General features: G+C 40.4%; 2 protein-coding genes across 9 annotated transcripts; both read right to left on the bottom strand.

The window, feature by feature from the left end:
- On the bottom strand, nt 2,170-7,284 carry LOC107615250. The gene has a single exon (XM_016317347.1). The coding sequence runs from the start codon at nt 7,282-7,284 to the stop codon at nt 2,170-2,172; it is 5,115 nt and encodes a 1,704-aa protein (XP_016172833.1).
- LOC107618692 (protein SENSITIVITY TO RED LIGHT REDUCED 1) lies at nt 9,351-12,351 on the bottom strand. 8 transcript variants are annotated; one of them, XM_016320829.1, is made up of 4 exons: nt 12,028-12,351; nt 11,466-11,530; nt 10,780-10,932; nt 9,351-10,300 (listed from the first exon to the last, which is right to left on the bottom strand). In XM_016320829.1, the coding sequence occupies exon 4, from the start codon at nt 10,231-10,233 to the stop codon at nt 9,403-9,405; it is 831 nt and encodes a 276-aa protein (XP_016176315.1). In that variant the 5' UTR covers nt 10,234-10,300; nt 10,780-10,932; nt 11,466-11,530; nt 12,028-12,351; the 3' UTR covers nt 9,351-9,402. The 8 variants fall into 8 exon arrangements, with proteins under 8 accessions (XP_016176315.1, XP_016176314.1, XP_016176312.1 ...); XM_016320828.1 differs by having other exon boundaries at nt 11,466-11,533; XM_016320826.1 differs by having other exon boundaries at nt 11,466-11,673.

Consider the following 15,273-nt stretch of genomic DNA (forward strand, 5'->3'; position numbering starts at 1 on the left):
ACGTGTCGAAGTAACTCCTTGTCTCCGTATCCGTTAGGCTCCTGCAAGTTTGGCTTTTGAGTGTCAACATGAGTAAGAAAGGTAACTTCTTTTCGTCTTTCTTTTGTCTGTAGCGTTACTGTTGGCAGTTTGTTGGCATGGGTAAGAAGGGGGTTGAGGTTGATGAAAATGATCCTTACGGCTGGGTTGACAGTGATGTCAAGGCCCGGGCTTCAGTTTTCAGTGGTTATGATATGTTGTCTCAGTTGAATAATGCGCGGTGGGTTAGGGGTGGGGATAGCTTGAGGGTTAGGTTCTTGCCCTGCGAGAAGAGTGATAGGGTGTGTGAGAAGAGGAGTGATTGGTCGTACTTTTACATGTATACCTGTTTGTTGACGGAATTAGGTGTTCGCTTTCCCTTTACTGACTTCGAATGTGGCATATTATCATTGCTCAATTGCGCTCCCACACAGCTCCACCCTAATTCGTGGGCATTTGTCCGTGCATTTGAATGTCTGATGGAGTATCTAGGGTGTTATCCGTCTCTGGGGGTTTTCTTTTCGCTATTTCAAGCGAAAGGTGTTTGGAAGGGAGGTTGGGTGAACTTGAGTAGTCACCCTGGACGGGCTATCTTCAGTTTGTACAAGTCTTCTTTTAAAGACTTTAAAGAGTTTTTTGTGAAAGTTCAGATATGTGAGGAGTGCTATCCGTTTTATCTTGATGCTATGATGGAAGAAAGATTTCCGATTTACTGGTCCCCTGAGCCTCGGCAGGTTTTAGAGTGTGAGGAGAGGGTAAAAAGTGAGGACTATGTCATTGGTTTCCTGATGTCTGCCATGTCATCTTCCGAGCTGTTGTCTATTCAGTCTCTACTGAGGCTTGAGGGGGATAGGGAGGCGTTAGAAGAATATTTGGGTATGTTTTTTGTAAAAGTTAGCCGTGTATAATATTTTCAGCAGTTTATTTGATTTGGTTTGGTTTGTTTTTGTCAGGTGAAAAGGCTTCAACCCTAACTACTGCTAATTTGAAGGCTTTCGTTTCGAAGGCTAGGAAGAAGGAAAAGGAAGGTTCGTCGACGAATGTAGGAAAAGAGGGTGGGGGTTCTGTTGGTCAGGAAGCTCCTCTTAAGAGAAAGAGGGGTGGAGGGGCTGCAAAGGTGGTTGATCTGACTGGGGCAAAGGAAGATAACGCTGTGTTTACGGCGGAGGAGATTGAGGCTTCCTACCAGAGCCAACTTGTCCTTCATGGTTATAAGGATGGCCCGAATAATTCGATATGGTCGGCCTCATTTCCCTTCATGGCGGTGGCTGATGAGTTCGCGCAGGTTGATGCTGATGTGAAGACGATCCATGATGCTGGGAAGATAGGAGTCGCACGTTATCTGCAGGTTTGACTTTATCTTAGCTTGTCCGTTTTAGTGTTTTTGAGTATTGGTTGATTAGATCTATTGTTGTAGGTTATGGGTGCTCGTTTGCTGTCGATTGGCCGTACCTCTGAACTAGATGCCATATTGGATGCAGATAATCTGGCTGCTGTGAAGAAGCTTAAAGATTCGTTGCAGGAGAGGGACTCGAGGATTGAGAAGTTAAGGGCTGAGGTAAGGAATGTGAAGAAGGCATCTGAAGTCGAAGTTGTTAAGCTGAAGGGTGATTTAGAGGCGAATGTTGCCGAGCTTGTGGGGTTGAAAGCGAGAGTTGCCGAGCTTGAAGAGGAGGTTTTGACTGCTTTTACTCTGGGTTTTGATCGGGCGGTTGCTCAGATTGGTGTCGTCGCCCCGGATGCTGATGTGAATTTATTGGACGTGACAAAAATTGTGAGTGATGGTCGTTTGGTGGATGATGGTACTCTGCCTGAGAATCAGGGTGATAGTGAGTCGGTGGAGAAAGGAGCAGACTTAGAAAACTGCTTTGTAATTTATTTTGTTGAATTTTGAGGTAGGTATTTTGTACCCGCTTAAGGGGTTTGGTATTTTGATTGTAGATGTGCGCACATTGTTTTGGGATTGACACTTTTAGCGTGGTATTTATGATAATGTTGATATTCTGATTAGGAAACATGTGTTTGACTATTATAGTACATGAATGATATGGGGTGGGGGACCTCATTAAAACCTCTCCAAGAAAAAATCCTTGTTTTCGGGAAAAAACCTTGTGAGTAGGAAAAAGAGTGTCTCCCCGTTTCCATATCTGTTTATGAAAAATATGATCGTAGAGATGATACATTCCATATTCCAGGGACGTCGTTCCCTTGTAGTGTTTGAAGTTTGTATGCTCCTTTGCCGAGCACTCTTGTTATTCTGTAAGGACCTTCCCATGTTGCGGCGAGCTTTCCATGTGTTTGTGGTTTCCTCGCCTCCTCTGTTCGTCTTAGGACGAGGTCCTGTTCTACGAAGGACCTGAGTTTGACTTTCTTGTTGTATTTCTTTCTTATTATGCTTTGCATTGCCTTGTGTCTTATCTCGGCCTTGTGTCTGTCTTCCTCTATTGTGTCTAGCTCCATTTGTCTGGCTTTATCATTGTTTGTTGCCGAGGTTGTTGTTGTTGTTCTTGCCGATGTTAGGGCGACCTCGACTGGAATCATTGCGTCGGCGCCATAAACGAGTCGGTAAGGTGTTTCCTTGGTGGTTGTTTGTGTTGTTGTGTTGTAACCCCATAGTATTTCTGGGATCAGCTCTGCCCATTCTCCTTTGGCTTCGCCGAGTTTTTTCTTGAGTGCCATAAGAATTATCTTATTAGCTGCTTCGGCAAGTCCGTTTGTTTGTGGGTGTTCTACTGATGAGAAATGATGCTTGATCTCGAAACCCTGCAAAAATCCTGCCAAGCTTTGATCGGTGAACTGCCGACCATTGTCAGTTATAATGGCATGTGGTATACCGAAACGACAAATGATGTTTTTCCACAGAAAAGCTCGGACTTTGTCGGCTCCTATTTTAGCTAGTGGTATGGCTTCTATCCATTTCGAAAAATAATCAATTGCTACAAGTAAATATTTTACCTGTCCTGGAGCTTTGGGGAATGGGCCAAGAATGTCAAGCCCCCATTTATAAAACGGCCAGCTTACCTCCGAGGTGTGCAGGTTCTCGGCTGGGTTGTGAGTTAATGGTCCATGCTTTTGGCATCTGTCACATCTTTTCACTTTTTCGACACAATCGTTCTTCATTGTTGGCCAATAATAGCCTGCTCTGGCGACTTTCGATGCCAGGCTGATCCCACCTATATGGTTGCCGCACACTCCTTCATGGGTTTCATCCATGGCCAGCTTAGCTTCGTCCGTGCTTAGACATCTCAGTAGTGGTTGGGAGAATCCTCTTTTGTATAACTCGGTTCCAATCAGTGTGAAAGATGCTGCTCGCCTTTTAAAGGTTCGTTCGTCTTTTATGGTTGTTGGTATGGTTCCTGTTTGTAGAAATTGCTTGTATGGTGTTCGCCAGTCTTGTTCCTGTGTGATAGAAAAGATTGTTTTGCCAAAACTTGGTTCTGCAAGGGTTAGCTGAGATATGACGGAATCATGCATATTTTTCCTGGTTGTTGCTAGTTTTGATAAAGCATCTGCTCGGGTGTTTTGTTCCCGAGCTATGTGTGTGATTTGTATGGAAGTAAAATGAGATATGAGTTCCCTTACCAACGCGTGATATTTTTCTAGCAGTTGGTCTTTTACCTGAAAGTTCCCGGTTACCTGTTGTACTACCAGTTGTGAGTCGCAGTATATTTGTAGGTGTGTTATGTTTAGGGATTGTGCGAGTTGGAGGCCGGCTAGTAGGGCTTCGTACTCGGCTTGATTGTTGCTTGTTTGAAATAAGAATTTGATTGACTGCTCTGTTTGGAGGTCCGAGCTGTTTGTCAAGTACACTCCTGCTCCCGATCCTTCTGAGTTTGAGGCTCCATCTACATAGAGCTCCCATGTGTGTGCGTGATCCTCCTGCTCTGTTAACTCGGCTACAAAATCTGCTAAAAACTGTGCCTTCAACGTTGTCCTCGGCTCGTATACTATGTCAAATTCAGATAATTCTATAGACCATTTGGTTAGTCGTCCTGAGACCTCGGGTCGAGTGAGAATTTGTCGCAAGGGTTGATTTGTTCTGACGATGACCTTGTTGCTCTGGAAGTACTGTCTTAATCTTCTTGCTGTGAGTATAAGTGCATATGCCAGCTTCTCCATTGGTGGATATCTGAGCTCGGCATTTTGCAATGTTTTACTGACGAAGTAGACTGGTTCCTGCTTATCCTCTATCTCTGTGACGAGTACTAAACTGATGGCTTTTGGTGAGACTGACAAGTATAATAGTAGTGGCTTTTCGTGATTTGGCTTTTGTAAGGTCGGAGGGGACGAGATTATGGCCTTTAATTTCTGAAAAGCAGTTTCACACTCTGTGTTCCAGTTGAACTTTGTTTGTTTCTTCAGTATGTTGAAGAAATGTTGGGAATGTGTTGATACATTTGGTAGGAATCGGGAGAGTGCGGCCAGCCTTCCATTTAGTATCTGGACTTCCTTTATTGTTCGGGGAGGTCTCATGTTAATGATCGCTTCACACTTCTCCGGGTTTGCCTCGATGCCTCTTGACGTCAGCATGAAGCCTAGGAACTTTCCACCCTTCACCCCGAAAGCGCACTTGTCCGGGTTGAGTCGCATGTTATGTTTCCTCAGCTGACCGAACACTTCTTCTAGGTCGGTATCATGGGTGGTTTCTTTTTGGGTTTTGACGACCATGTCGTCAACATATACCTCTAGATTTCTCCCTATTTGTTTGCTGAAGACTTTGTCCATGAGGCGTTGATAGGTAGCCCCTGCATTCTTGAGGCCAAAAGGCATAACAGTATAACAGTAATTTCCTAGTTCAGTTATGAAAGCTGTTTTATCCTTATCTTTTGGATGCATTAATATTTGATTGTAACCAGAATATGCATCTAAAAAACTTAAAATAGGATATCCTGATGCATTGTCTACCAATTTATCTATGCATGGGAGTGGATAGGCATCCTTGGGGCATGCTTTGTTTAGGTTAGTGAAATCTACACACATGCGCCACTTACCTGAGGCCTTTCTTACCATAACTACGTTTGATAACCATGTAGTGAATCGGAGCTCTTCTATGAATTCTGCTTGGAGGAGCTTCTGTGTTTCCTCAAGGCATGCTGCACGCTTCTCGTCTCCCATGTTTCTTTTCTTCTGGGAGACGGGTCGTGCATTCGGATTGATTTGCAGCTTGTGGCAGATGAGGTTTGGATCTATGCCGGGCATATCTGCTGGTGTCCAAGCGAACAGGTCGGCATTTCGCCGAAGTAGGCTTGTTATCTTTTGTTTTGTTCCTGAAAGGAGGGAAGAACTGATGTGAGTGTAATGGTTAACATTGTTATCTAATTGTACCTTTTCTAGTTCGTCTGTTGGTGTTGGTTTGTCATGGAGATCTCCTCGTGGATCGAGCTCGGCAACGCCCGATATGTTGGCGATGTTGTATGTGCCTTTGGTTGGTTCGGGGTTTGGTCGGGTATCTGTCCTGATCTTTAAGCTCTCATTGTAACATCGGCGAGCTTCAATGTGGTCGGAGTGTATGGTGGCTATCTGCTCCTCCTGTACCTGAAATTTGACACATAGGTGCAGTGTGGAAACGATGGCGCCAAAAGAGTTTAAAAAGGGTCTACCCAAAATAATATTGTATGGGCTAATGCAATCTACTACGAGGAACTGCACGTCCTTAGTTTTGCTCATTGGATGTTCGCCTAAGGTCGTCTTTAACCAGATGCTGCCGAGGATTGACACTCGTTCCCCTGAGAATCCGACCAGCTCTCCTGAAGAGGGTAGAAGGGATCGTTCGCTGAGTTTCATTTTCTTGAAGGTTGAATAAAAAAGGACGTCGGCGCTACTGCCGGGGTCGAGGAGGGCTTTTCTAACGAGGAGGTCCCCTGCTTGGATAGAGATTACGACGGGGTCATCCAGATTATCGGAGTGGGTTTGACAGTCTGTTTGTTTGAAATATATGTTAGGTATATTCGGATTGGCCGTCGATATCTCGGTCGTTCGCTGCAGTGTTAGCATATCCCTGTATCGTCGTTTTCGCGCCGAACTAGTGTTGCCTCCACTTGCGAACCCCCCAGAGATGCAGTTGATGACCCCCCTCGTTGGTGGGGGTAGGGTTCTGGTTTTATCCAAGGTCGGCTGCTTTCGCTCCTGGTGCCGATTATCAGGGTCGTCGGAGGTACCCCTTGCTTTGCCGCTGATGTATTTGTCTAGGTGTCCCTGTCTCGCTAGTCTTTCCAGGAGGTCCTTTGCGACCACGCATTCGTCGGTTGTGTGGCCGAACTTCTGGTGAAAAGCGCAGTATTTGGACTTGTCCACATAGCGCTGGTCCTGATATGAGCCGGCTCTGCTCGGCGGCTTTATCAACTTGTTATGTAGTATCTCCTTAATGATGTCTTCCCTCTTGGTGTTGAATCTGGTGTAGGAGTCGTATTTGGGTGTCAGCCTGAAGGGCTTCTTTGAATCTCTGGTGTTTGTCCTATCTTCGTCTCTTTTGTTCGGCTGCCTCTCACCCTTCCGAGTTTCTCGTAGTTCCTCTATCTCGATTTGTCTGGTCGCTTTCTCCCGAAACTCCTCTAGTGTTCTCGGCTTTGCAACCGCAATTGCTTCTTGAAATTTTCCTGGGCGCAGGCCACTCTTTATGGCGTGTAATTGAACTTCTGGGTTAAGGTCGGGGATCTCCATGGCTGCCGTTGTGAAGCGAGTCATATAGTCCCGCAGGCTCTCGTGCGGTCCTTGTCTGATGGTACTGAGATAGTCTGAGTCTCTTACATAAATCTTGGAAGCCGCGAACTGATTGATGAAGAGTTTGGAGAAGTCGTCGAAACTTGTTATTGAACCTGCAGGCAAATTGGAAAACCACAACAGCGCAGCACCGTCTAAAAAGGTGGGGAAAGAACGACATAATATGGGATCGGAATCGCTATTGAGGAACATCATGGACTCAAATTTGGTCACATGAATCTTAGGATCTCCGATCCCTTTGTAAGGTACCAGTGTCATAGGAAGCGTGAAGTTCTGAGGCATTTTGAAACTCATGATTTCCTCAGAGAAGGGGTTAGCTCGTCTCCTTCCGGTCTTCGGGGTTTTCTCCTCTGTTTTGTCATTGGATTCTGACTGGTGTTCGTTTTGCTGATCAGTGTTCACTTCCTTGTCGACATTTTTCCTTTCACCTTTGTTTTGCAAGGTCGCCAATAGTTCGGCCATTCGCTGATTCTCTGCCAGTAGTGCCGCGTTCGCAGCGACGAGGTCGAGACCAGCTTGTTGATGGGTGCCCGATTGGTCCGTCATGCTTCAGTTCCTGAAAAAATAAGGTAGAGCACAAGGTATGTGTGGGTTATATTCTAAAGTGAAGAAAAAATCGGGCCCCACGGTGGGCGCCAATTGTTCCGTCCAGAATATGCCTCCGAGGTATGATCGGTGTAACGACTGAGATACGACTCGGAAGCGCTCTCCTGTGAACCTTAGCCTCGGTGTGGACCCTGCAAAAAAGGACTCCGACGCTCAAGTCAGTTGCCAGAATAATAAGCTCACAAAAAATAACGTTTAAGAAGATAAGGGGTGAAGAATAAAGTAGTAGGTAGAGATTGTGTTCCTCTTTAGGCGAGTTAAGTTCGCCTGATTAAATAGGCTGTGCCCTGAGTACGGTTTGAGTTGGAAGTTACGTTATCCCCAGATCTCGGCCTCATTTGAATTACTGGATTTATTCTCGGTTATGCAGTTTTGGTTGCCGAAGATAATGGGAGATATTGCCGAGGATATCGGTTAGGTACACCATTCATTCACATTTTTTTGGTTTTTCTTCTCCTGAGTGCTCGTTTCGATCTAAAGACTTTATGGTTCAATTTTATTTGGCACACATCTTTTTTTCTTCTTCTGAATGCCAGTTTCAAAATAGGAGTTTTACGACTAAGTGTGTGTTTGAATTACAGGAAAGTTTGCATAGAATTAATTTTGCAAACTTGATTTTGATGAAAAGTAAGTTTGTGTTAACGTGATTTATGTTTGGCAATCTTTATATTAAAATGGATTATAGTAAAATAAATGTTGTTTGGATTATGCTACTCAAAATCACTTTTAGAAGAAAAATTACTAAAAAAGACATCAATTTAAATAATTTTTTATATTATCCTATCATTTTACTTTAGATATTTGAATAGATCTTAGTAATTCATTTTATAATAAAAATATTTATCATATAAATAAACATTATTGTACTAAAAATAATAAAAAAAAAATTAAATTTTTTACCTTGGCAGTGATTGAAACAGATCTGAAAAATTTTGAAAAATTTTGATAGAAAAAAAAATTCAAAACAAAGAATATACACAATAAATGAACAAAGAACTACTGTGAAAGTTATGGTTACTTACATCTTTTTTATAGAAGAGAATGGAGGGTAGGGTTGGTAGAAAAGGAATAAATTTTTCACTTAATTCCTTTAACGGTAATCAACTTTCTCAACGTGAAGGCAGAAGCTAGAAATTTTAGCTTCACGTGCGTACGTTCAAAGGTAAAAGCACTTCTGGGTTGCTTCTGGGTTGTTCCAACAAATTGCCAAACATAAAAATGGGACGTTCAAGACACTCAAACGGACTTCTCTCTTCTTCAATGTGAACCCAAACACACCCTAATTAGTTGAGGAAATACTAATAGTCATTTATAACTTTTAAACTAATTGAGAAATCAGCTTTGTACATAACATTAATTAGTCATTTACTTAATAGTCTTTTAGTTTAAACTTAGTAAGTTCGACTAATAGACTTTTTTTAACGGGCTATATATATTTTTTTAAATTATTGTTGGCTCCCCAAAAATTTACTTCAAGCACTGCCACTGGGTGGTCATACCTTATATGCTCCTGCTACAATTAATTACAGCCACATTAAATAATTAATAAACTAAACTAAACTAATTTTTATTTTGATTGGTATACGCTGAAGTGACTAACTAACTATAGTTAAGCCTACATCTACTGCTAATTGAAAATTATTTAGGTGACAGGTTTAGTTGAGAGAAGGAACAAATATTTCTTGAACTCTATTTTTTTCAACTTCTTGATGTCTTTGGACTATTGTTGGTGGCTAGTTGATAATCCAAAAGAGCTGTATTGCTATGCTCAATTATTGCATATTTTCAAACACTTTGTATGTTTGATTTGGTTATAATGGAACATTTTATCATCCTGTGGTTTTTTTACCTCTCATAGTGAGGAATATTTTTCGACGTGAAATTTTGGTATGGATTTTCAGTTTTCCATCACATTTGTTGCTGTTGTTTTCATTGATATATTGTGTAGAGTTCTAATATTGTGCATAGGGTGTTTGCGTGCCATTCTATTTGAAATAAAGGACATATAAGTGCAACATCTTAATTAATCACTATTGCGGGTGGTAAAAAAATACACCATCAAGAATCTGAAAGTTGCAGCTCAGTCTCCAGGACAGGGCTAAAAAAATGCCAACTAGAATCATGAAATGCATTATAATAATCATCTGAAACTGTTTTGATTCTAAACTCTGTTGTGAACCTACGAACAGACAAAATATGCTCCATTGAGTTAACACGTGAATTCTTACACAATGAAGCATGCTCCTTGTATGTTTCAAAGCTGTTACCAAACAATACCATGTTTCTTAATAGATTCAGTTTCCAATTTGCCTGCAACAAGTTATTATATAACTCTGCCTCGCAATGAGGCATGAAGAACATAGTCGGTTTTTGTGCCTCTCGCCTCCCATGCTCATTTACTGACATGACAGAACAACCGAGGGATTCTATAACCCGAGACTCAGATAGAGATAGAACAGGATCATACACCTCTATGTTTCCGATCCAACTGAAATCTCTTCTCATCAATATTGCAAGGCTAAGTTGCAATCGAGGGGGCTCGTACGATTCGATGCTGCCAATACCATAAATGACCATTTCCATCTTTGTCTCTGAGCCTAACACCCTATGGACATAATCAGAAAGTGATGTTTGGATTTGACATCTCATAGTACTATAGAACTCGGAGCTCCCAACCCTATTTATACATCTTTCCATCTTCTGCATCATTGATGTTTCTCGGCTTGGATCAGTCTGAGAATCCGTTGGAGCCCATGGTTCTTGTTTTTCTTCTGAAACTCCAACTTTGGTAGCTTTACTTCTTTGTCTGCCACGACGGGGTAAAACAACTGTCCATCCTCCATCAGAAGTGCAATTGTGAATTGTTTGAGGTTTTGCCGAAGCTGCCATTGGAATTCAAGAAATCTCTTTACTCGTTCGGATATACTGCTTCAACCTCGAAATGCAATACCAAATTCTGGATAAGAACATAGAATATTAGCTCATGGCTTCACATGATATGAAATGAACAAAATGTTATGGATTACATTAGCGAGTTAGTTAATTGATTGATCAGTTAGTCAACAGCTGGAGTTAGTTAGAAACCAGTTAAGTTAGTTATTTTCTGTTATCCACCCAGCTGTCATATTCATTTCGTAACGAATCATTTCATTCAATCCATCTCTAGTTTCAATATGGTGTCAGAAGTAAATTCTACGATTTCTCTCTCTAATTATTAAATACATATTACACTATACAGTATACACTAGTCAACATGAAGATCAAATATCATATAAACAAATTTTAAATGTTAAGCACTCATGAAATTGCAAAATCAGCAGCAGTAATAAGTTAGTAATAGTTATACATGTGTTGTCAAAAAATCAAAATGATATAAGCAAACATGATTACATTCACATGAAACAAGAGGGAGACGCAATTCAGTGAATTTCTCACCCTGCAGAAGAACCAGAAGCATAAGGTAGCAAACTGGCGACGAGGAGGCGGAGCAGACTGGCGGCAGAAGAGAAGAGCAGCGACTTAGCTTTCACTGCTGCAACATACAAAGCATAGGCAAACTTTCCAGCCACCAAACATAACCATTAGGACCTATAGATGCAATCAAGAAATAATAAGACTAAAAAATTCTGATCCCATGAAAACAAGCACAATGGCTCAAGGACGAAACAAAATTTTTTAGAACAATTCAATGACCTAAATGAAATAATAAAATCAACAATTCATTGAATTTAAATGATAAACGTAACAACTACTTAAGTGAAAAGTCATTGAATTTAGATTCATATTCAATCAATTATAAGTTCATATTTTCTTCTTCTATCAATCACAGTCTAAGCACAATTTCTTCAACATCAGCCTGAAATGTATTGAAAAAATATGATTTATGGCACAAACAATATGTCCAATTTAAATGGTGCATTACAGTGTCACATTACATGTTTTTTGTGCATAAAATTTTATTGTGACCATCTTAGAGTCAGAATTATTGTTCACATTACAAGACACTATTATATTATTCTGATTTGAAGCTTTGTTGTTGTCAGCTACCCCGCATTCTACAAACAAATGCAATTGCAAGATACTATGGACTAGAGAAAGGGCAAGTAGTTAAGATAACTTACAGTGGTGATATCACTCAGATGCATGTCACCTATCGATGCGTTTGGTGATGCTTATTTCTTGTATGCTGCTGGTAGAATTCGTAGAAATGCTTAAGAACTAGTTAGTATATGATTTGTATAATTATAAGCTTATGTAGTAACTTGCATGCGGTTGTGTGAATTTCACTCGAGCAGATGAACAAATCCGCTGAACAGTTTCTTTGTATGACTAGTTTGGAAATCACAAAACAGGAAAACACAACACAGCAAAACCAGCAGCACATCACTAATCATAATCAATAATCAAAAGACATTCAATAATCAATTATCACAAGACCTTCAATAATAAATAATCAGTAAAATAACTATTCAATAAAAAATAAAGAAGACACAAAACAGCAACACAGCAGAACCAGAGCTCATTCAATAAAAAATCACAACACAGCAGAACCAGAGCTCATCGGTAATCAAATAATCGTTCAATAAAATATTAAAACAAAAACATTCAAATAATCAGTAATCAAATAATCATTGAACAGGGCATAAACAAAAAACGCAGAAGACGGTGGTAGGTTGGAAGAACCTGCGGCTGAGCAAATGAAGAGCAGACTCAAAGACGCCGAGCTCGAGGAAGAAGCTGCAATTGGTGGGTTGGGGACTTCGAGCACGACGACCAGACAAAGACGGTGGTGCCTGAGCGCGCGACGGAGCAGATGAAGACCAGGGACTGACGCGCCGAGCTCGAGGAAGAAGCTGCGATTCTTGAAGGAGGAAGAAGCACGAACGACCAGACGACGATGGTAGTGCCTGAGCGCGACGGACGGCGGCAGTCCTTGAGGCGGTGGTGGAGAAGCTAGGGTTTCATGTTTCAACTTCCTTCTGATTTGGGGAGAAGCTGTTAAGTGTTTAAAGTTCAAAACGACGTAGTTTCATTAAAACGATTGGTTTCAATTTCACTTCAACCGATCAGTTTTCAGACTGATTCAATGGTTTATTAACGGTTTTTTAATTAGCGATTTTACATGATTAACTGGATCGTTAATGCTGCCAGTTCACGGTTTGACTAATCGATCCGGTCCAGTTTTTAGAATTATGGATTACATGCATGGCAGGTCGCGGTGAGAAGCAGCAAAGAGGGACACGGTGAGTACATAGGGGAAGAGGGAATTTTCGGTGGAGTGGTGAAATGCGTAAAGATTGGAAAGAACACCAACGACGAAAGCATCTGCTGGGCTGACACTGACACTAAGAGACGAAAGCTAAGGGAACGAATGGAATTAGATACCCTAGTAGTCTTAGCCGTAAACGATGGATACTCGGGATTGCGTGTATCGACTCGTGCAATGCTGTAGCTAACGCGTTAACTATTCCACCTGGAAAGTACGTTTACAAGAATAAAACTCAACAGCAAGGCTTGGCGCAAAGATCGGTGGAGCACGGTGGGTGGCTGCAGTATGTAAACAATAGGTTAAAAAAGAAATGTTAATTTTAAAAATTAAATTTTGAATTAATTAGGTTTAATCATAATAAAAGAAAAGTTAATTTTAGTTTTAAAAATCAAATTTTGAATTAATTAGATTTAATCATAATTTTGAATTAAAAGCTAAAGGAGCGAATGGAATTAGATACTCTAGTAGTCCTAGCTGTAAACGACGGATACTCGGTGTTGCGTGTATCGACCCGTGCAATGTTGTAACTAACACATTAACTATTCCACCTGGGGAGTACGTTTCGAGAATGAAACTCAACAACAGCAAGGCTTGGTGCGAAGATCGGCGGAGCACGGTGGGCGACTACAATTTGGCTGTGAATTACAGAGGCTCATCTAGGGTTTTATTTTAACAAAGAAATAAATTAAGAGTGAAATGGGAGGGGGGATTTGAATATGGCCTGGGTTTTGAGGTAATGCCTCCGTATGGACTGCTGGGTGAAATTTTTGAAGAAAAAGTATAGGAGAACAACGCTTTTTCTGAACAACGTAAATAATAGGTTAAAAAAGAAATGCTAATTTTAAAAATTAAATTTTGAATTAATTAGGTTTACTCATAATAAAAGAAAATTTAATTTTAGTTTTAAAAATCAAATTTTGAATTAATTAGGTTTAATCATAATTTTGAATTAATTAGGTTTAATCATAATCAATCCTGTGCCACCGTCGTCGCTGCTGTATCGCGACCCTGGTGCCCCCCACAGCTGCTGTCTCGTTACTTATTTCTTATCAACCAAGTCAGATGTTTATTTTACTATGTATGTGAATGGTTCTTTTCATTCTAAAGTGGATGTTTATTTGGGTATACTGTTGATATTTTAATTGATTTGCTTGATTCTGCATGCACATGTTTCGCAGGATGTTCATTTTACTATGTATGCAGATGGTTCTTTTCATTAAGATGTGGATGTTCATTATTAAACACCACTCAAAGAAAATCTCCAATTTCTTCTCCCTCCAATATATGGTTTGAAAAAATAAACAGGTGCGAATGCGATAAAAAACATAGGAGACTCATGGTAGGGAGGGTGGTGGCGCAGTTGACGGAGAAAAATTGTCGGTAAAGAATTTCACAAAAATGTCGCGTTGCAAGTATAGTTCTAAACCGACAAGCAATCCTCAATCAACGTTTAAATTCTTTGTCACTTAAGCAAGCCCAATAAAATTAACCGAAATATTTAAACTTTAGGTCGTCTCTCAAAGGAATTGCAGGGAAGTGTAGTTTATTATTGGCTATGAAAAAATATATTTTTGGGTTTTGTAATAAGAAACAAGAAAGTAAAATGGCAAGAAAATAAACTAATAACTAAGAAAGCTCTTACCAAGGAAAGAGAATTAGAAGTCCTATCCTCATTATCATCGTCAATTGTGATGGTAAATATAAATTGCTTTCACTTAGTTATCCTCTAACAAATGAAGGAAAGTCAAGCGAGCAAAATCGACTTAAGTTCACAAGTCCTAATCAAAGACTAGATTTTAGTGAGGCTCAAGCCAACTAGAAACTTTCAATCACCAATCAACAAAAGAATTTTGATAACTCAAGATTCTCTAATTAATCAATCTAAGTCAAGAACATAAAAATATAAATTAAAATCCACCCAAACATTTTATCAAACACTTGAAGGCATAAAATAAAAACATAGAAAATTGACAAGACATAGGAAATTCTAAGACTAACCAGAGCAAAGAAAGAACAATAACAAAGCAATTGAACAATAAGAAATATGACACATAAATTGCATTAATGAAAATTGAGAGTAACACATGAACTCATAAACTAAATTAGCAAAATAAAGGGATCAATAAGGGAAGTAGATAACTCAAGTGCTAGAACAAATAAAAGTAAGAGAAAACTAAATTAAAATAAGACTGAAACCTAAATCTAAAGAGAAATTGGAAAAAGAAACCCTAAACCTAGAGAGAGGAGAGAGCTTCTCTATCTAGAATTCTACATCTAAAACCTAAAGTATGTATGAATGAAAAGTGAATGGTGAATCCCCTTCCAGCTTCACTCTGCAACCTATTGTCCTCATTTTCGGGACTGAAACTGGGTCAAAAGCAGCCCATATATCGCCCCCTAACATTTTCTCGTAACTGAGGCATGTGATGCTTGTCACGCGTACGCATTGATGGATATTGAATTGGCCACGCGTACGCGTCATCCACGCATGTGCGTCATTTGTCTGCTGCGCCAGTCACGCGTATGTGTTGTCCATGCGTGCGCGTCGGCTCCAGCTTGTCAAACTCTCAATTTCTTGTGTTCCTTCCACTTTGGCATGCTTCCTTTCCATCCTCTAAGTCATTCCTGCCCTATAAAATCTGAAAACACTTAACACACAT

This window comes from Arachis ipaensis, chromosome B09 (genome assembly GCF_000816755.2).
Source record: "Arachis ipaensis cultivar K30076 chromosome B09, Araip1.1, whole genome shotgun sequence".
In the NCBI taxonomy this organism is placed as follows: Eukaryota; Viridiplantae; Streptophyta; class Magnoliopsida; order Fabales; family Fabaceae; genus Arachis; species Arachis ipaensis.